Source organism: Hippocampus comes, unplaced genomic scaffold, assembly GCF_001891065.2.
Source record: "Hippocampus comes isolate QL1 unplaced genomic scaffold, H_comes_QL1_v1.1 scaffold249, whole genome shotgun sequence".
Classification (NCBI taxonomy): domain Eukaryota; kingdom Metazoa; phylum Chordata; class Actinopteri; order Syngnathiformes; family Syngnathidae; genus Hippocampus; species Hippocampus comes.
The window spans coordinates 1,222,586-1,243,075 of NW_017805035.1; the positions used below are offsets into that span (position 1 = coordinate 1,222,586).

The window sequence follows — 20,490 nt, forward strand, 5'->3', positions numbered from 1 at the left end:
CCCCTCAGGTGTTCAACTTCAGAGCTCGCAAAGATGAGAAGCATTACACACACGTGACAGCTGAGGAGCTGTGAGGAAACCATGCACGCAAAGACGTTGGATGTCCCCAACACAACACACTCTTAGAGGAACTTATTTCTGAAGAATGATTTATTTCCTTAGGATAAAATTTTCCCAGATTGAGGACTCAACGGGTCTTGTCTCTTGACGAGTGGTAAATCGGCATTCCCGGAAATGACCATGTCCTCCACTCGGGCCGTCCCAACGCTGACCATCCTGCCCCCGTCCTCCGACACGGAGTCCTGGTCCCGATCGCCCAGCCCCCGGCCGTATCGCTCCGGCCGCCATCCGCGCTCCTACCGAGTCCGCAGCCGAACCAAGAAGCGGAGCGCAGATAAGCGGTCCGGAACCCCGCAGATCGTAATTGAGGAGGAAATGGCCCCTGCGCCCTCTGCCTTAGAGGCCCCTCGGATAAGAAGTGAGGAGCAGGACCGTGACCTCCTTTTGCCGCCTTCCCAATCTTGGTCGCGTAGCCCCTCTCCTAGCCGCCGCTCTCGGTGGTCCCTCCGGAGCCTGCTGGGCAGGGATTCTGACTGGGACAGCTGCAGGTTAGTGTGCCGGTGACGGACTCTTGCAACAGTCCGCAGCTCGTAACTACAAGGAGGTGATAGGCAGATCAGCCCAAGAAGGTCTACTTTAGACGAGTGGTTCTCTCAATTTTTATTTCAGGTATATATAGTTATGGACGACAACTTCCTGCTGCTCCAACCTGCCTTTGTTTCTCATTTCACTGAAGCATCGGGATTGAATCTGAGCTTAGTGACAATAATCACACCATTAGTGCATTTGAGGCGGCTTTCAATATCAGCCTAATTTTGCTGATATCGGACCATTACATGTGACTTTGACGATCGGGCCAGTAATTTTCAGATAGTTATCGTGCGTTCCTAACGTACACATGTTCAACTATTGAAGGTTCGAGTACAGTGGTACCTCTACTTACGAACGTCTCTTCATACGAAATATTCAAGTTACGAAAACAGGAAGCAGGAAAATATTGCCTCTTGTTACGAAAGAAATTTCAAGATGTGAAGGGTAAAAATACAGTACGGTCTGCTACTCGCAGCTCCGAGTTTCCTGAACGCAACATACTTATAGCGGCTCTGCCATTGGCTACTATCGAGCATCATCGTGGCATCCCATTGGCTAAGAGGGACCTCTACAGTTTGCGTCAATGTCGAAAGATAGATAAATAGATAGGTATGTGTCTATGCAGCATCCTCGTCATTCGCCCCTCCGGCCATGAGGCCTTCCGATAGGTTTACGTAAATGTGAATCACCCAGAAAAAGTGTTCACCAGTCGGGCGGTCGCTCACTATGCTGATGTTTGCCTTGGACATTTTTGAAGGATTGTTCAATAAAATTTATTATTATTATTATTATTATTATAAAAGCTGACAAACGCAAACGTCCTTGGATCAGTTCTTTTCAAAATCCAGGCAAAAACCACTTCTGAGAGAGAACATGAACTAAAGAGGGCAAAAAACGAGGAGGACGCAATTCAAAGTTAAATGACCCATCATTTTTATTCTTCATTTTTTACTTTATAGAGAACTCTCATTAATTGTGCAATAATCTAATTGTAACATGTATTTGTTTCATATTCTGATGCATTTTTATGCTTTATAAAACATTGATGTCTGAATTTTGGGGCGCTTGCAACGGATTAGGGCATTTACATGGAAAACACGTCTCTCCTTATAAAATTTTCTAGAAATTTCTTCCAGAACCAATTAATTTCATAAGTAGAGGTACCACATTGTATTTGTGCAATATTTGTCGCGGAGGGCAAATTTTTGGGTGCTTTCTCGTATTGCGTTTCTGTTTTATTAAGATTGATTTCATTTCCATTTATTTGGAGGGAGGTTTCTTGAGTGTGCTTTTGTCGTACAGTGCATAAGGTCCGCCAGCTGGAAACCGAAGGTCTACACGGTCAGCACTCCTGCTGCTCTGTGGGGATTCTGTGTCTTACCTCAGCTGAGTTCCCATATGGAGGACTGGAAAAGCAAACATGACGGTGTTGCTAATAGCTACCAAGCGTGCCTCATGATTTATGAATGTCCTGTTCAAACTATAGTCAACAACAACAACACGTTGATTGACTGTCAGCTCACTGAGTCGTTACAACAAGCTGGGAGGTGGGGCTCGAACACTCCACGCGCACCCTGAATCATGACATCACCCTCGGCCAATGGGAGCATGCCTATCGACTGATGATGTCACGCTGGCCCAATCAGAGGAAGCTCTGTATGGTGAGGGTGATCCCCCAACCTCCCGATCCACCTCCTCTCCGTGTCTTTAGTGCATCCACTTTATTTAGTCCATACATTCTGAAGTCATGGAGTATGTATCGGCCTATATCGAGGATGTCCACACTTTTTCCACGTACAGGAAAATGGGAGAGGAGGGCCACATCATCTTGTGCTTGTTGAAACCTGCAAAAACCAACCCAATAGACTAAAGGTCATCATATAATAGAAAATTAAGATAGGGTTTATTTTTTTTTATTTAAAACAATGGGACATCTTTGATTTTTTTTTTTGTAAGCTTCTTAGAAGAGTTTTTTTTATAGCCATGGCAACATATGACGGGCCTATAAAAAAAAAAAGCCAGTGTATATTTGTTCAGACAGAGTAGATGTTGAGAAGTCTTTTTTTTTTCTCCCTTCATCAACCCCAGAGGAAGCCGACGACGCTACCTTGACCAAAACCGCACATGATATCGCCTCTTCCATGTTGCAGCCAAATTCTCTATTGGGTGAATTACAATAAAAATAGACAATCGGTCACTCTCAGTACCGAGTGATCGTCACTCTCTTTGTCACAATCTGAAAATAAAAATGCGTGCCTGTTCTCAGGAAGGAAGAGGCGCTCATCGTTTCCTGTCAGTTGGACGCAACTCTCGCGGTGCTAAAGCAGATTACACACAGATAGACTGAGGCTGCTGGATTATGATACGCGCTCTAATCCAGCGGGATAGACACAGATTGAGGGTGAAGTGATGCCGTCGCGCTCACTGAGTTGAAAAGATGTCGGAGAGGAATACAGTTGTCGGCCCACTTACTTCACATCGCAGTAAATTGTGACTGACAATTTGTCTTTGTTTAATAGGTGACACACTGAAAAAGACAAACTACGGATTAAAGTAAAATTATGTGAAGAGAGCCATTTAAGAACATGGTGACATTTTAGCAGAACAACATAACAAGAAACCATAAATATGATCTGAAAAACTTTGCTTCTTTTAGTTTAGTTGAGCAGAGCGTGATGTTTTTTTTTTTTTTTTGGGTGGTTACCGTTTATTGTTTTAAGGAGACGCTACCATATGATACATCTCAAGTCACACTGTATCAAGGCAATATTTTGCCTCGATAAATAAATAAATCGTGACTTTTTCTTTGCCATTTTATGAAAAAAAAATGGTACTATGCTTTGACTTAGTAACCTCTTGAAGTGATGTGTGTTGCTGTCATGTCCACTCTGTCGAGTCTAGACAAAAATATTGGGACACCTTCCAATTCCCCCTTTCGAAAAGTCACTTGATGAGATCAGAGATGTGTCCCAAAACTCGAATGAGCTGCGTCCTTAATCAAAATTCAAGATGAAATGGACATATTTATTTTCTGAAAAGCTTCCGTTCAGCTCCTTCTAGTGGCCTCTTATCTGTGGCCCCCCAGTTACCAAAATGTTTATCAGAGCCCCCCCTCCCTCCGGGCCATAAAGCCGCACCTCCTCCCCCTGCCTCGCCTCCCCCATCTGTGCGCTGAGGGGATTACGGATGGACGGCAGCCCGTCGGCGGCTCATCCTGCGCAGGCAGCCGTCGTCTGTCCGCGAAGGGCGTCGACGACGGCGATGGTGGGATACTAGCATCCCTCGCCTCCTCGTCGAAGGTTCGCTCCAGCCTGGCTACACCGACGAGAAGTGCGGTGTTCGTTTGTTTTCATTCGGACCCCCGCTTGTGACCGCGAACGCCTCATGACATGTTCGAGTAAGTCATTCGACGGCGGCTGATATTAGGGGCGTTCCAAATTGCCGTTTTTTTTTCCGGATGAGCGTGCACTTAAGATAAAAACGAACATTTTGCCTGAATTTCAAGCCATTCTTGTTGTCTTATTCGGAGAGAACGCGAGCGGTGTGTTCAAGTGAATCCCGGTCGCTCAGCGGTCATCCGGTCACCGTCTCCCCCACCCTCCCCTCGCTCCCTCGTCGCCGGGCACTGCAACCTTCGTCCACCCACAAGCGGTCGTTTCTCACCGTTAAACGAGCCCATCAAACCCCCCCCCCCCCCCCCCCTCCCGTGTCACTGTGCCTCCTTCTCGGGTGTTTTTGTTGGCTTCTCCGATCCCAGTGTCCTAAAGGGATTGATGCTAATTTAGCCACGTTGCTAACTCGCTATCCCACCCTCGCTACCCGAATGAATCAGTTAACACCACAGAGGTGATATAAATTATTATTATTAGTGTTATTACTAGAAATAAAGATTAAATTGTGCGGTGGTTGTCGTAGTTCCGTGTCACTGGAGACTGGACCAGGTTGTAAACAAAGGCTCACATGGATTCTCATCAATAAATCCCTTTAATAGGCTAATGTTACGGAACGTGGTAGGATTCCGTCATTTTTAAGTGTTGTTAACATGCGACTCTAGTGAGGATAATCGTTTCAGATAATGGAGCGAGGCAAGAAGAGAACCAATCATGCGGCGATAGACAATATTAAATGATTTTTTAAAAATTCATGACATTTGTCATGGCTTGAGTCCAAATTAGCAGCATTATTGCCTTGGATCTCAGGCTATTGAGTTGTGCCTAATATTGAGTCCGATGAATGTTTGGTATTGACATGTTAAAACTGACCTACAGTGCACGCAGCAATTTTTGACTTGGATCTCAGCCTACTTAGTTGTGCCTAATATTAGGTCAGATGAATGTTTATTCTTGGCATGTTAAAGTATCCGACCTACACCGCATGTTGAATGTTGATGCCGTAGTTGCTCAAATGTTAACTTTTTGTTTTTGCGCAGTGCAAGTGTTAATGGCAGTGCGGTGGTTGAGTCCTCAGGCTCACCGTTCTGAGGTTTAAGTTGCAAATCTCTTGTGTCGTTATTTACATGCAATTTGGGTGTCTGCACATGCAGGTTGTTTATTGTATTCTGTCAATGTAAACTCAGTCAAATTGTATATCATGTAATTCAAATTGTACTAACAAATAGATGGTCACCAAAAAAAAAACGAAACAAATAAAAATAGTGGATTAAAATAAAATAAAACTCAAAACTTTTTCCCACTATAACAGTAATGTGACCCATCACGTGTACAAGCCAATTTTTAAAAAATCTTTGCATGAGGGGAAATTGCCACAAGTGTCCACAGCCTTTCAGAGCTCGGATCTGCTGTGTTCTCAATTAACCAGTCACATCCAGACATGAATTGAGTGAGAGTCTGTGCACACCTGTCACATTTTAAGTGCCTCTGATTAATACCAAATAAAGCTCAGATATTCATTTAAGCTTTTCCTAATTTTGTACTAACACTGACTGGGATTTGGAAGTTCACAATTTGCTCTACTTTGTCTAAAGTCCCAGTTGCAGCAAAAGAAAAATATCACCAAAGTGTAACGCTGCCACCACCATGCTCCAATTTGGCTACGCTGTTCTTTTGTGTTTGCGCCAAACATTCATAATGGAATTGTGGCAAAAAAAAAAAGTTTAACTTAGATTGACTGTTAATATTTGAGCTGATTTATGCTCAGTGTTTTGTATAGACCCCAAATGTGAAGAAATATTTGTGCCTTCCCAAATGAAAGCAGCATTGGCCACCTTATCAGTCAAAATGGGTTCAAGCTGATAACCCCCCCCCTCCCCCCCTTCGTGGCCTTCCCTTTGCTTTCAGTTCACCGCAACATGGCTATTGTCAAACAGGAAGCCCCCCTCGACGCCTTTTTGTCGTCTGCTCTTTGCTGCCTTATGAAAAATTCACATTTAGTTTCTTTGCTTCTTTTCTCTTTGCAGCACGGCCAGTAACTCTCCACGCAGCACTCCAGGCAGCTCCCCCTCCCTGCGGCGGCGGGTGCTTGGGGGCGGCCGAGCCAGCGAAAGCGAGGCAGCGGGGGAGAAAAGCAGTGGAGGAGGAGGAGGCGGGGGCTCAGACAGCCCCCTGCCGTCCATACCGTCGGCATCATCGCTTACCTCGGCCTACCCGATTGCCTCCCGACATTTCAAGAGCAATGCCAAGGTCACGCTCCATGTTGTTGTTGTATTTGAACATGATGACTCAATGGAGGTCATGGTAGCACAAACATGTTGGCAAGTTAAATAAAAATCACAATCTTCTGAAATATTACACATTATGATTGTTCATTAGATTCCCCCCCCCCCCCCCCATCCCTCCATTTTGTAATAGTTGTGTTTGATGTCTTTGCAGAAAATGCAGAGCTGGTACAATGTGAGTATCTCTTTGGCTTCTTTTTTTGGGGGGTGTCTTCATTTCGACCTGAGGTTATTGGTACCAACCATAGTTCTGGTGTTCCTCTCCCTCAGGTCCTCAGCCCCACGTATAAGCAGCGGAATGAGGACTTCCGTAAGATCTTCAAGAAGCTTCCGGATACGGAACGGCTCATAGTGGGTGAGTACAAAGGAATGAAACGTCCCTAACTCGAGAGGTTTTTGGCTTTGCGTTTGGTCATGCTGAACTCCTCGACCCTTTTCCTGCAGATTACTCGTGCGCTCTGCAGAAAGATATCTTGCTCCAGGGACGCCTGTATCTGTCTGAAAACTGGCTGTGTTTCTACAGCAACATCTTCCGCTGGGAAACCACTGTAAGCATCAGCTTCGAGTTATTTGCAGATCAGTGCTGATAAAGTAAAAAAAAAAAACACTACCGGAGTTAAAAAAAAAAGTAAATTATCCATTTCCTCGTACAGGCAGGATTATTTAAGACCATAGAAATGTGCTTTTTTTTCTAGGTCAGTGGATAATGCTTACATTATGACACAAGCGAAAAATATGTGGAAGAAATTGCTATTTTCTTGTGTACATTGGTTAGTAGGCTTCGGGTTCATGGAGGATGATTTAAGACCACTAGAATGTTTGATTATTTCTTTAAATCCCGGGCCAGAAGCCAATGCCTTTACTGGATTTCTGATGGTAAATTGGAAGATATCTGACACTAATTGCCATTTTTTTGTGTATATTGGCTAGTAGGCTAGTTGCTGTTTCATGGAGGATGATTCAAAATCATAAGAATGAACTATTTTTGTCAAACAAGGGGAATGACTAATGGTGTCAGTTTGTAAAAAAAAAAAATGAAAAAAAAAGTCCACATAACTGACGATATTTTAAGTTAGTAGGCTACTTCCTGCTTCGCTGTGGATAACGTATGATTGAAAGATTGTAACATTTCTGAGCGCTGGTCATGGAGCTAACGCGGCAACCAGAGTTAATAATTTGTTTGCGTTTGTATCTTGGATAGCAGGCTACTTCTGAGTTCACATTGGTGGATGGTCGACATTTTTATTCTGGGGTTCGAGGAAGGCTTCTTTGCAACTCACGAGAAGATGAAAATTACTTATTTGCCTGCTTTCCCTTCCAGGCCCTTTTTTTAAAAAATTTTTTTTTTTAAACTGAGACTTTTCCATGGGGCAAAATGGAAAATAAGTCAACTGTACAGCGTGTTTTATACAAATGGCTGCATTTTTGCGTGTCTGCAGATCACTATCCTGCTGAAAGACGTGACCTCAATGACCAAGGAGAAGACCGCCAAGCTCATTCCAAACGCCATCCAGATCAGCACAGACAATGAGAAGGTCAGCCATTACTCACACACGCTTATTTTATAATGTGTAGTCTAAAAAAAACAAGCTGAGTCGGCTCCACAAGACAGCCAAGCGACCTTTTCATCCTTCCTTTCCTTCCCATTGAAATTCTCAGCACTTCTTCACCTCATTTGGGGCACGGGATCGCAGCTTTATGATGATTTTCCGCCTGTGGCAGAACGCGCTGATGGACAAGGTACCACCCCCTGACAGCAGCTCACAGTCCCTTTAATAACTTGATCAAAATGGCCCGATTATGTGAAATGTAATATTTTCTGTCTAAATGCTTGCAGTCGTTGTCCCCCAAAGAATTGTGGCACATCGTGCACCAGTGTTACGGCACCGAGCTGGGCCTCACCAGTGAGGACGACGACTACGTCTCCCCGACCGCTGAACACATGAACGGCCTGCTGTGAGTGACTTAGTAACTAAGTAAATGTTATCTTCTAATTAAAATGTATTTTAGCTCCCGTGTCAAATTATGCAGCAAAAAATATGCACACACACACACACACACACACACACACACACACACACACACACACGCACTCTGCAGGATTATTCAGTGAATCACCTTGTTCTATCATTGTCCCAGGCCTGGAGAAGAGTCCGTGTCCGTCACTGATCTTCTGGACCTGAGCTCTGTCTCGCTTCCATCCTCGGGCAGCTCCCCTCCTCCGCTGGTGCCCTGCAGTCAGGCCAGCCCCCCGTCGGCGACCAGCGCCGCCGTGGGCTCGTCCCCTCCCTCCACCGCCTGCTGCTTACCCATTGAGGTGCCCTCCTTGTCGGGTAGGCGGCTCAGCTCGGATCCCCCTGAGCCAAGCCCGCCCAACTCTCACGGCTCGGTCGCATCCACCGCACCCACAAATGTCTCTGTGAGTGTTTTTTTTTTTTTTTTTTGGGACAGTCATTTAGGTAGAAACACATTACTTAGTTGGAGAAATGAGTGCCTCCCTTACTCCAGCTTGGTCCAAGGAATAGTAAGCATGGAGAATGTGGCTCTACAGTCCCCACCATAAACTGTTTACCAATGCCAGATGGGATCCATTGTGGTCACACATGTATATTTCCGTTTGGTTTCCACTGGAAGCGGTTCAACTTGGTTCTGGATTTCAGCGCATTGTGTCGCTCCTTTGGTGAACAGCTCTGATCTCAATTTGGAGACAGACGAACATCGCCTCATGGCCACTTCAGGGTTCCCACGGGTCCTGAAAGTTAATAAAAATCAGTAAAAAAAAAAAAGAAGCTGTAAAATTATGTTCTTAATTGTCCTTAATGTTCAGGGAAAGCTTTTTATTAGAAAATACATTGAAGTTTTATATTTTCTAAATTTAAAATGTTCTTACTGTACTTTATTTGAGAATTAAGTGAACTTTATTTGAGAATTAATTCTCTAATACAGGTAGGAAAATGAAATTTTGACATACAGTATGTCAAATAAATGGTTAGCTGATTGCCCCTAAAAATAAAGATGTGCCCTTGAACAACAGCTCAGTGATATCTGGCTCTCTGTTCAGCCCGCATATAGTTGAGCGGGCATTAAATCCAACGTGAATCCCCTGCTGAATGGAGAAAAAGTCCTTAAAAATGGCTAAATTAGCCCTCAAAAGTCCTTAAACGGTCCATAAATAAAAAGCAAGCGGAAGAGTGGGAAACTTGCATAGCAGTATTCTGTGATGGTGGTTCATTTGAAATGTAATGTTTACTATAATGTATAAGTGAAGTTATACAAGAGCAAGGACAATGTGTTCTGGAGTTTGCCTGGAAGTGTCTGCTGTGCTTTTGATTACACGCACAATTCACTCACGCTCAGTGCCAACTCGTTGTGAATGGGCTTCATTTCCTCTTCAAAGTCATATGAGAATGGCCTGATTCCCTTCCCCTCAGAACCCAGAGGAGGGCGGGGACAGCCTCTCCGAGTCAGCCAATCACATGCTGCCCCTTCCCAACACCAGCCTTGGAACCCTCTCCTCATTGGACGCCACCAACGATGAGGACCTGCCCACCGACCCAAGCAACTCATCCGACACACAGGAGGAGAGTGAGTGCTGTGGCTCCTTTTAAGCTCGCTGTGTCGGCAACATTTTGGTTTCCATTTGCGCCACAACAATTGTAAACGTTGTTCAATGTCGATGTCTCTCCTCCCAACCTGCAGGTGAGGTGGAGTCGTTCTGCGCCGATCTAAACGGGCGGCTGCACGTCAACGCCGCCGTACGAATGAGCGTGGACAAGCTGCACGACCTGCTCTTCTCTGCCGACACACATTTCATCCAGCACCTTTTCTCACAGCGACATTTCACTGGTACACACACACAAACACACATAGTTTTCAATGAAGCCACATTGTAACTGCAGAAGCACAGTTCATAACTTGTTGGAATAAATATGTAAATTTTCTTTTCAATTAAGTTGAATTTCTCAATAAAGTCATTTATGAGATTTTTTTTTTTCAAGAAAAAACGTTTTAATGTGTATAAAGCGAAAGAGAGTAATAATTTTTGGAGGGAAAAAATGCAACTGTACTCAATCAAGTTGTGAAAATGAAAGTTGTAATTGGCCAAGGGCAGCTGTAATTTTCACAATCTTTTACGAGAAGAATGTCTTTTTTTGTTGGAGTGGTACAGAGAAATTGATGGTAATGTTATAACTGCAAAACCAAAAAAGTCATAATTTTACAAAAATAAATTTTACATTTTTGAGGATCGTTCTGTACTAACATTTTTTGAGTGATCATTTTGTTGAGATAAAAGAACAAAAATGTGAATTTTTGAGGACTTTTTCTTTTTACGTTGCAATTGTATGAGAGTAGTGGTCATTTTACAACAAAGTTCTGCTTTTTTGAGGAGGGAGAAAAAGTGGTCAAGAAAAAAGTCAGATTTTTATGAGAATTGGTGGATACATGCATATCATGCCATTTTAGCCTCCCTCCATTGTCACTTGTTGAGCGTTCTTTCATTCCTTTCTAAAGAGGACAGCATGAGTGAATTTGGCCAGGGGGCATCATCCCCGCTGCTGAGGAACATTGTGTCACGTTAATTGGGGGCGGAGGGGGGGGGGCGTTCCTTTGTAGAGACTGACCCGACTCCCCCTTTTTCACCCAGCATTCCATGCTCATCTGGAAGCCCTCCTGTTTTTTATTCGGAAACTTCCTATGATGATTGATTTTTTTCTTTTGTGTAATTCCATTACTTGTACGTCGTCTCGCAGACCTGACGGTGGGCGAGTGGCAGCGGGACGGCAGCAGTGGGACCACCAGCCGCGTGCTCAGCTACACCATTGCTCTCAACAATCCCCTCGGGCCCAAGACTGCCCCCGTGGTAGAGACGCAGGTAAGAACTCGATTAGACTGATCATCACAGCGAAGGTAAAAGTTTCTTCTCAGCTCCCGTGTGTGACCTTTATCCTTCAGTAAAGGAACGATAATTTTACTCTAAAATGACAACTGTGATACTAGCGTGTAATAGGGATTATACTATTGCTTGAGTTGCCATGGTGACCCTGAAGAAATGCTCAACACAATATCTTCCCGAGTCTAGACTCTGCACAAGAACAGCGCTCAGGGCGAGTGCTACGTGGTGGACTCGGAGGTGATCACGTCGGGTATCCCGTATCAAGACTACTTCTATACGGTGCATAGATACTGCCTCACCTCCATCAATAAGAACAAGAGCCGCCTCAGGTGACTTTGTCTTTTTTCTTTTTTTTTTTAAATCTGAGTCATGAATACAGATAGCAGGCAGATGTATCTGGTCGATACCGGTCTTATTTTGAGGTATCAGGCACTCGTGGCGCCTGCCGATACCTAAAGCAAAAAAAAAAAATCAGATTTCAGCAGTATTTGGCACTGCACTGGTGAATATTTCATCCGTGTCAGAAAGAAAGGTCTTTGTTTATATTTTGTTGTCATTGTGTTCAATGAAATGTTATATAGCGAAATTATCTGGGTACTGCGAGGACGACTCGGACTGGTATTTGTCTGGGGGGGGAAAATGTAGGATTGAACTTCCCTAATTAGGACCAAAAGTCTGTTTTTAAAGGGGCGTTGAAAGGATTTTTTTTTTACAATGAAAGTCATAAGAGGAAAAAGTAATTTGTATGAGACTCGTCTTTTTTTTTAACTGAAAATATAATTCTGAGGATGTTAACATTTCCTTAAAAACTTTGTAAAAATTCTAATTTTCCACTCACTTTTTAAGTCGCATTCACACAAGACTATCTGTATTATTTTTTTTTAATAAGGTTGCAGTTTCACAACAATAAGCAGTTTTATTTTTTCAAGACAATTTATATATATATTTTTTAATCAAAAGTCACGTTTTTTTTTTTTTTTTTTTTTAGGAAATATATTTAAAATTGTAATCATACAAAATAAAAGTCACAATTTTCCTACAAATCATAACGATTCATAATTAAAGTACCACACAGCACCCTTGTGAAAGTTCTGCTGCTCTTGCTCCAGAGTTTCATCCGACATCTGCTACCGGAAGCAGCCGTGGAGTCTGGTCAAAGCTTTGATTGAGAAGAACACGTGGAGCGGGATCGAGGAGTACTACCGCCACATGGGTCAGTCACCTTGTCTGTCTTCTCGGGGTTAAAATGGCCTTATGCGTACCATCACCAACAATCATTTCCATACAAACAAAACGTTCTGCTCCTCGGCAGAGAGCGAGGTGTGCAAGCTGGAGACGCTTCTTCAGTCTGAGGTGACCGTGGTGACGGCCAGGGACGCCAGCAGCGCCGCAGAGGCTGCCAAGACGCCGCCGGCCCTCCGGCGACGCAAGCGCACCTGCTCACGCCGTCAGGGGGACCGGGATGGTGGGGCCGCCGCCGAGCGAGGGGATAGGGGTGTCGGTGAGGAGCGAGAGCGCAGGGACGCCGGTTAGTGTACCGCTCTGACAATTCATTATTTTTACAGTAGGTTTTTTTTTTTTTTTTTTTGAAGTATCACTTTTTTTTTTTTTGTAGGTGCTCAGTATATGAAGTTGGGAGAGCGCGCACGTGGCGCGGCACAAAACAGCGTCTCCACTATCCTCCTCATCGTCAGCTTCATGTAAGTAGCAACACAATCATTTGATTCCATCCAAGTGCTGAAATGACGAATGAAGTAACGGACGTCACATGACCAAACTCACAAAACATGTTGATTGGTCATCACCTGAGCCCTGAGCAACTATGATGTCATTTTCAGTCAACAGCAAGTAACAAAATGGCCGCCCTCTGAGATGGATAAAAACGGGTGGATTTTTCATCTTAATTCATATTCCACAAATGCAGTATTAATCAGAATGCCGTGTTTAGACATCGAACTTGTTGCCACAAAGGATTTTTTTTTTTTTAACTTGACTTCCGCTTTAACATCCCTTCTAGCTAAAGTTGTACTCGTCAGTGCTTTTTGATTGAGTAGCACACTGATTGGTGCTCGTTTCACATTTCAAAGAGATTCATATTTGTCTGCACTGCATCATCTTTTTATCTCATATCATGGGGTGTTCATGCTCAGCTTCTTATTTTATCAAACTATAAATATTGATAATTGATCCCACACCATCTATTCCTACGCACACATACACACAAACATCTCCCGCTCCAATTTTTATTTAAAAAATGTAACTTAATTAATTTTATTAATTTAAAAATTATAAAATATTTAATGTATCGGTACAGACTCTGTAATAGTATTTTTTTTAATGTAATAAATCTTTTTTTTTTCTTTTTTCTTTTTTAACCAAAATAAAATAAGCGATTTTTTTTAAAAAGTAATCTAATCTCGGGAAAAAAGTAAACGCTTCTGTAATGTTGAACTCCTATTTTTTCACCTAATAAGAACATTTTAACACAAACTAACGACCACACAACATAACACAGAACAGCCATATTTGAAGCAGTTATAGATAAATACAAAGAACGTTTTTGGCTCTTGTGCATACTAACACCTTCACGGTGCCTTTTCTCGGCATCTTCTCTTTTTGTGTTTCCTTGTGCGCCACTTTGTACCCGTGTGTAGGATCTGTATCAGGTATGGTATCAAAGGCTTTTACTTCCTCTGCAATTGCAAAGCCACACTTTTGTTTTTACAGGAAACATCTGACTTGAACTGATTGGGCTCAAACTCCATTCAAGCGCAAACATATTGATGTTTCCTGTAATGAAGTCCCACTTGTGACGTGAGCGCACAGTGTTTGTGAGCCTCTTTCATGTGCTTGTCATTGTCGCTTATCATGCACACATAAAAAAAAAAAATCAGTTTCCACCAAGCACACACAGTGTTTTTTTTTTTTTTTTTTTTTAAGTTTCCTCAATAGTGGCCGATGGCAATTATTTACAGTCTATATTTTATGTTTTGGTTTTTTCAATTTTTTTCTTATTTTATATGGTTTTAAACCTAGTAATTGAACTATAAAACAATTTAGCGTATTCATATTTCAGCATTCGCAAACTTATTCACCCATTCACAGATTTTTTTTTTTTTTTTTTTTTTTTTTTCCCAGAACCTATTTTCCGTTATTTGGTGATCAAATCAACTGCAACTTCAGTTCACATGTGGCTGTTTTGATTTTGGTACGGCAAATAAATTAGAACATGTTTCCACGTACGCCTTGCAATGAGCATAAATACTAGTCATCACTGTTTGGCGTATTCAGTGACTTTTTTTCCTTTTTGTTTTGAAATGTCGTACTTTGTGAGCGGTCACTGAATGCACCTCAAATAATGAGTACAGTGTAGGCACGGTTTTAGTGAATGTGGTGTCTTGCTTCTCAGGTCGAAAAATATCCACAATAATAACCCATATTTAATAAAAAATTAGATTCCCATTGTGCCAAAGTCAATATCTAATCAAATAAAATGTATATGTGTATAATTAACTCGAAAACACTATGCAGACTTTGGCATCATTGCGGGGGAGGAGCTTCATTGTTCTAAAGATGCTTTGTCGCCATCTTGTGGCATTTGGAGGCAGTTCCAAACCTTTTTGGGTCAGCGTCAATTTCTCGCAGATGTCATTGTTGTGCTTGGTGGAAACGTGGCGTTTTAAATGTTTCCTTGCGAAGTGTATTGACAAACATTCTTTATCCAACGTGTGTGTTTCTGTCCAGTCTGGTGGTGTTGGTGGCGCTCAACATGCTGCTGTTCTACAAGCTGTACGCTCTGGAGAGGGCTGCCCACACACTGGAGACGTGGCACTCGTATTCGCTGACAGACAGGTGAATATCAATACAATATAAAGTCACCACTGTGAAGGTGAGCTCAGTACTCGATTAACAATTACAGATACTAAAATAAATGTCATGTAGCCGAGAGCTTAACAGCTGTTGACTCAACGCCGCGTCGTTTCAAATTTTTGTTTTTGCTTGATTATGCATTGGTTATCTTCGCTTTATAATGAAGACAGTAATTAACTGTTACATGAGGTTCTTGGGGTTATCAAGTGTTCTTGCACCTCTACGCAAGCTAGTTCGCTGCACAACTTTCGTAAGCACTAAACTCCCGACGTCGAAACCGTTGTGAACTGAAGAGCCTCTTTCATTTGTTTTTATTTGATACGGTTATTATAATTAGCAATTACTGCCCAAAATGGCGGAAAGCTCAATCTGCATCTAAAACGTAAGGCATGCAAAAAGTGGACTTTCCTAAAATGGTTTCTTTTTCCTTTGTCAGTCCTCTTCCTCAGACAGCAGGAGAGTGGGCTCAGGTCTTACAGCTGCAGAGGCAGTTCCACCAGGCGCAGCTCAGCAAGTGGCAGCAGATTTTACAGTCGTCTGTGGCTCTTCTTGACCAGGTGTGTGTCACAGTCTCGTCTACAAATCATTTCGATGAATTCCCGAGTTAGTCGTAGTTCATCACCGTACGAGCCCTGAGAATTGCTGCAAAATGGCCAACTGTTCAATTCCTCACCTTGGTCCTCGAGGCTTTTTAGACATTACACCACATGGCAAAAATTTGCAAAAAAAAAAAACGCACCTTTCATTCAAATTAGTTGTAGCGCTTTTTTTTGCGGAGCATATACGCCCATTCTGAGCGTGTTTACTTGATCAGACGCGGTGATAGGAGTTATGCGACTCTCTCTTAGCTGCTCCAGTAAAGAAGCAATCAGCAGCATTTTGAACCAATTCGACACGTTTGGAGTCAGCCAGCCCACCCTCCCAGTCAAGTGCATTCCAGCATCGGGCCTCAACTTGTCACTACTAATGTTTGGATCACTTGAACCAAAATGACGTCCTCACATGATCAGTGGCACCCGAGAAAAACTTGCTTTCTTTTTTCCGCTCTTTCGCCAGATGAAGCAGTCACTCGAAAAACTCCACCAAGGCATCGCCGTCCCCGGGGTCTACCAGGACCAACCGGCTGAAACGGATGCATGAGCCCTACCTGTACGGTACTGTCCACCCCCGCATCCGTACCCCACCCAACAACATGGATGGTCCACCGGTTCCATTAAAAAAAAAAAAAAAAAAAAAAACATAACAGGGAACTACATTACTCACAAGCCTCCTCTCACCTGTTGGACTTGAAAACCACATCACCCCATGGTGACTCAGCAATAAAACTCGGATGGAGGCCCACAGGTGGGCCCTCCAAAAAGCCGCTTCACGGAATTTTCTTCCCACGCCACTTTTTTGTTTTTCCAAGTTGGCGTAAATCTTGGGATTTGATGTTTAAAAAAAAAAAAACAAAAGGGACATGAAGACGAGCGTGCAACTTGGGACCGTTACAGTATTTATTGCCCAAGTCCCGCCCTCCACGCCCTCCGATTGGCTGTCAGCAGGTGGCCAATAATGACTGTAGTGATTGTTCTTGAATGTTTCATAGTAGGATATATTGTCAATAATAATAATTATGATGGTGCGTGTGTGCGTGTGTGTGTGTCCACGAGGAGTCCATGTTACATTTCTGATATTTTCGTAGTGTTGGCTGTTTTTTTTTTTTTTTTTTTTTTGGCCAATGTTTCTCCGACACCTCATTCGCTTGCCAATCATCACGGACCAACCGCAATTCCTTGACGGGACAAAAGGGAATCTCATTTGTAATACATTTCTCTCACCTCTCACTTTTTTTTTTCTTTTTATCGTTACATTTCTACCCCTTCATGTCCCCAACTCCTTTTATTGACCAATCACCACCCACCCTCTGACTCCACCACTCCATCTGCCCCGCCCGCCTTCCCTCCCGTTTGATTTGTTACGGCCCTGCTGTGCACGGCCGGCTGCGCACCACGACAAAAGGGGTGTATTTATTTAGGGAGGGGTGCAAAGACGAGAATGTACTGTGAAGATGATGTGATTGTGCACACGGAGAGAAATTGAAAAGAAGAAAAAAAATGCAACAAGTCCTGGCTCGTCTTTGTGTGTGTGTGCGTGCGTGCGTGCGCGCGCCTGTGCCCTTACTCCATATATGAAAAATTGAAATCTCACGAGCTTCAACCAAGTGTCTCATGAAAAAAAAGTTACAAATAGATTTGATGAAATATATTATGGTATAACATAAAATAAAATATCAATTCACAGAATATATATTATACAGTACCGGTATATAATATATTATAAAGCTTTTTAAAGTAGTAATATATTGAAATTCATTTGAGTCATTCTTTTTCAACATTTTATGCACAAGTATTTATCATGGCTGGTTGAAATTTATAAAAATAGGTCTACAGTCATTAAACAAATGATAAAACAAAATATAAAGAACATTTTCACTTTTATTGGTCAACAATTAAATGCGTCGGCCACATCACTTAAAAGTATGCATCCGATAAAGCGATAAAGCCAATATATTTCTAAACATTCTCTTTTATTATGTTTTCACTCAATACAGTGCAACTTTTTAAAAAAATATACGCAGTGTATATTGACATACTATTGAAAAGCACATCCGCAATTAGATGAATCCCAAGGCTGTCAAACCACGAGTATACGGAGATCCACCGTCGTCGGAAATGAACGCACATCAGTTTTGCCAGTTTTGCTTTTCATTAGTGATTGATCTCAAGCCTTAGAACACAACAAAGATACAGTATTTCACATGACGGTCATGTTTTATTTTTTTGGCCCGTTTTATCCGTTTGGCAGCTCATGTGAGTGGTTTGCTGTCCTCTAACGGCTGTGATTATAATACAAATTTGGGAGACCGAGAACAAGGCTCTCGGAACACTTTTGAAGTGTGTGTGTGTGTGTGTGTGTGTGTGTGTGTGTGTGTGTGTGTGTGTGTGCGCGATTGACAGCCCTTATTTACGAGCCCTCAGAAATTCATTTCCCATTTTAAAGCTGTCTCCAAGAAATGTATAAACTGAAATAAACAAAAAAATAATCTCAGGAAATATATGGAAATACTGTACTACTTTGGTTTATTGATTTTCAGAGAGCAGTCACAAGTGAACATTTTAATGGAATTTAGATTAGAATCGGGAAATTAGTAAAAAAATAAAGAAATACCGGTAAATGGTGCGAATTGGTGTCTCAAAAATATATGAAAATATTTTGGTTTAGAGCTTTTCACACAGTGAGTAATCAAAATATTGTCAAAAGAATTTTACTGTCACTCAATTAAATTCTGTTAAAGTAAAAAAAATATTAAAATTGAAAATTTGAATCTGAAATTTAATTTGTTTGATATATCTAATATTTTTCAAAATGTTTCTTGGCACACTTTTTTTTTTTTTGGTTTTTGTTTGTTTTGGGGGGGTTTTCTTGCTGCTGCTGTTATGCTGAATGTATTAATTTTACTTGTTTTGTTTTTCTGTAACTGTCATTTCTTTTATTTGATAGTCAAATACTATTTTAATTTTTTTGCTTGCACCACATTACAAAAAAGAAGGAACAGTGTTTTTTGCTTTCGGCAGGATGCAGTCGAACGGGAATCAAGCACACACACCAACACACACAGACCATCCTTTTTTTTTTTTTTTTTTTTTGGGGGGCGCACCTTTGCATAAAGTGTCTGAATGAGAGCGTCACACTCCCGTCTTGGCGTGTTGTTGCGGTGGAGACGGCGATGCTGAAGGTGGATGTGAGAATCCGTCTCTGCGCCAGCACTTTGCCACACTGAGGTCACACAAAACACCAAACAATAATCAGTGAATGCACATTTGTACTTTCCACCAAACAGTTTTTGCTTGTGTGTGCGTGCGTTATGGCGATAAAAATGGTCAACTAGGAGAGATTTTAGGCGGTATTGTGGATCGGAGCCTACCGTGTGTGTTACTCTGCCACCTGCACAGCTGCGCAGTTGTCTTTATTTTCAGACGCTACGGCTAAGTACTCGGCCCTGAGCCGGCCACGATGACGACGAGGAGGAGCAGGAGGAAGGAGAGAGAAAGAGTCAAACAAGTTGAGAGAATCAAAACACTTCCGAATATGTGTTTTGATTCAGGAGGACAACATTGAAGGGAGAAGTGAAGCCGTGATCTCATGAAGTCTTCCAACTTCATTCGTTCATAAAAGTCATCCATTCATATATGTCAAACTTAATGGTGCGCTTCTCTGGATTTTGAAGGACTCGAAAACTAGACTGTTGGGGAAAGAATGCAACGACCCGAATGATTGAGAAGATTCACAGGTACACAGGATTCTTACCTCCGTCTGTTGACTATGCACCCGCCCATTCTAATCTCATTCATCCACTTTTTGGAAACTCGAGGCTACTTCCTGCATACTGATGAATGCAAAGGGCTACCAGTTTGATACACACTTCTGAAATGACATATTTCCTCAAATGACCTTTGATAATATTTCTCCTCCCACAACAATTCGTGCACATGTACACCCCACACGAGCCGAGAAGATATCAGTGGTACCTCTACTTACAAAATTACGGTAATTGGTTCTGAAAAAAACTCACGCGCTCTCCCTCAAGGCCTCCTCGCCGGCCGCCGAGATCTTCCTGTAACAGTAGATCATCTCCACCAGGAGCCACAGCTGCAAGCCGACGATGGCAACGTACATCATCACCTCGGACAGGATGGACGCCATCCCCCTCGTCACTGACACCAGGAGGAAAAACGGCACGAGTGAGTTCCGACTTCTACGGATGTCATCGCCCCCCGTAGAGTCCACGTCAAAAGCCAAAGGGCGCATACTTTTGGGCACCACGCGTACATTGATGATCTTGCTGGTGTTGATGCGGAAGGCGTAGTCGTCGTAGATGAGCACGCGGCTGAAGACGCACTTGTAGCTGCCCGTGTCGTTAAAGGTGATGTTGGCGATGTAGATGGAGCCGTCCTGGAGGTCCAGCGTCCGCCTGCTGCCTCGCCACTGCACGCGCCCCTCGAAGCGCTCGTCCGCGATCGTGCCGCGCTGATCCTCGTAGCTGTACAGCTACGAGGAGTTGCAAACCGTACAGTTTGTTCAGAATCATGCGAGTAGAATTAGGAGCGTTTCAGGACATTTTTTTTTTTTTTGTAACTTATTGGAAAACATGAACACTATGTGTAATTAGTAAATTCAATTTAATCAAAGGAATGAGAAAAGAGCATCGTTTCAAACCTGGATTTAAAAGCATTTACACTTTATTGGTATGTTTTGAATTTTATTTTTTTTCCACTCATATTATTCGCTCTGATAATCAAGGATAGTGTCAAATTGGGGGACTGTATTATACACAAATACAGAGGGGCACATTTTTTTT

At 42.6% G+C, this 20,490-nt stretch overlaps 2 protein-coding genes across 5 annotated transcripts in view; one reads left to right on the forward strand and one right to left on the reverse strand.

Annotated features, from left to right (window-relative positions):
- The window catches only part of gramd1a (GRAM domain containing 1A), a 25,809-nt gene extending 8,623 nt beyond the window's left edge, over positions 1–17,186 (forward strand). The window contains exons 1-20 of one of the 4 annotated variants that reach the window (XM_019863816.1): positions 69–608; positions 6,068–6,290; positions 6,480–6,500; positions 6,596–6,680; positions 6,770–6,873; positions 7,765–7,860; positions 7,985–8,065; positions 8,163–8,281; positions 8,465–8,744; positions 9,757–9,910; positions 10,025–10,171; positions 11,077–11,198; positions 11,406–11,548; positions 12,329–12,432; positions 12,532–12,747; positions 12,835–12,919; positions 13,874–13,885; positions 14,964–15,071; positions 15,526–15,646; positions 16,146–17,186. In XM_019863816.1, coding sequence (XP_019719375.1) covers positions 235–608; positions 6,068–6,290; positions 6,480–6,500; positions 6,596–6,680; positions 6,770–6,873; positions 7,765–7,860; positions 7,985–8,065; positions 8,163–8,281; positions 8,465–8,744; positions 9,757–9,910; positions 10,025–10,171; positions 11,077–11,198; positions 11,406–11,548; positions 12,329–12,432; positions 12,532–12,747; positions 12,835–12,919; positions 13,874–13,885; positions 14,964–15,071; positions 15,526–15,646; positions 16,146–16,229 — 2,679 coding nt within the window. In that variant the 5' untranslated portion in view covers positions 69–234 and the 3' untranslated portion in view covers positions 16,230–17,186. Of the gene's footprint in view, positions 1–68; positions 609–3,797; positions 4,049–6,067; positions 6,291–6,479; positions 6,501–6,595; positions 6,681–6,769; positions 6,874–7,764; positions 7,861–7,984; positions 8,066–8,162; positions 8,282–8,464; positions 8,745–9,756; positions 9,911–10,024; positions 10,172–11,076; positions 11,199–11,405; positions 11,549–12,328; positions 12,433–12,531; positions 12,748–12,834; positions 12,920–13,873; positions 13,886–14,963; positions 15,072–15,525; positions 15,647–16,145 lie in introns of those variants that run through there. The other 3 variants (XM_019863819.1, XM_019863818.1, XM_019863817.1) reach the window with 3 other exon arrangements.
- Positions 17,187–18,648: 1,462 nt separating this feature from the next.
- Positions 18,649–20,490, reverse strand: part of LOC109512107 (sodium channel subunit beta-1-like) — an 8,559-nt gene continuing 6,717 nt past the window's right edge. The window contains exons 3-6 of the mRNA XM_019863611.1: positions 19,943–20,180; positions 19,705–19,846; positions 19,057–19,131; positions 18,649–18,908 (exon numbers count right to left, since the gene is read on the reverse strand). Coding sequence (XP_019719170.1) covers positions 19,065–19,131; positions 19,705–19,846; positions 19,943–20,180 — 447 coding nt within the window. The 3' untranslated portion in view covers positions 18,649–18,908; positions 19,057–19,064. The remainder of the gene's footprint in view (positions 18,909–19,056; positions 19,132–19,704; positions 19,847–19,942; positions 20,181–20,490) is intronic.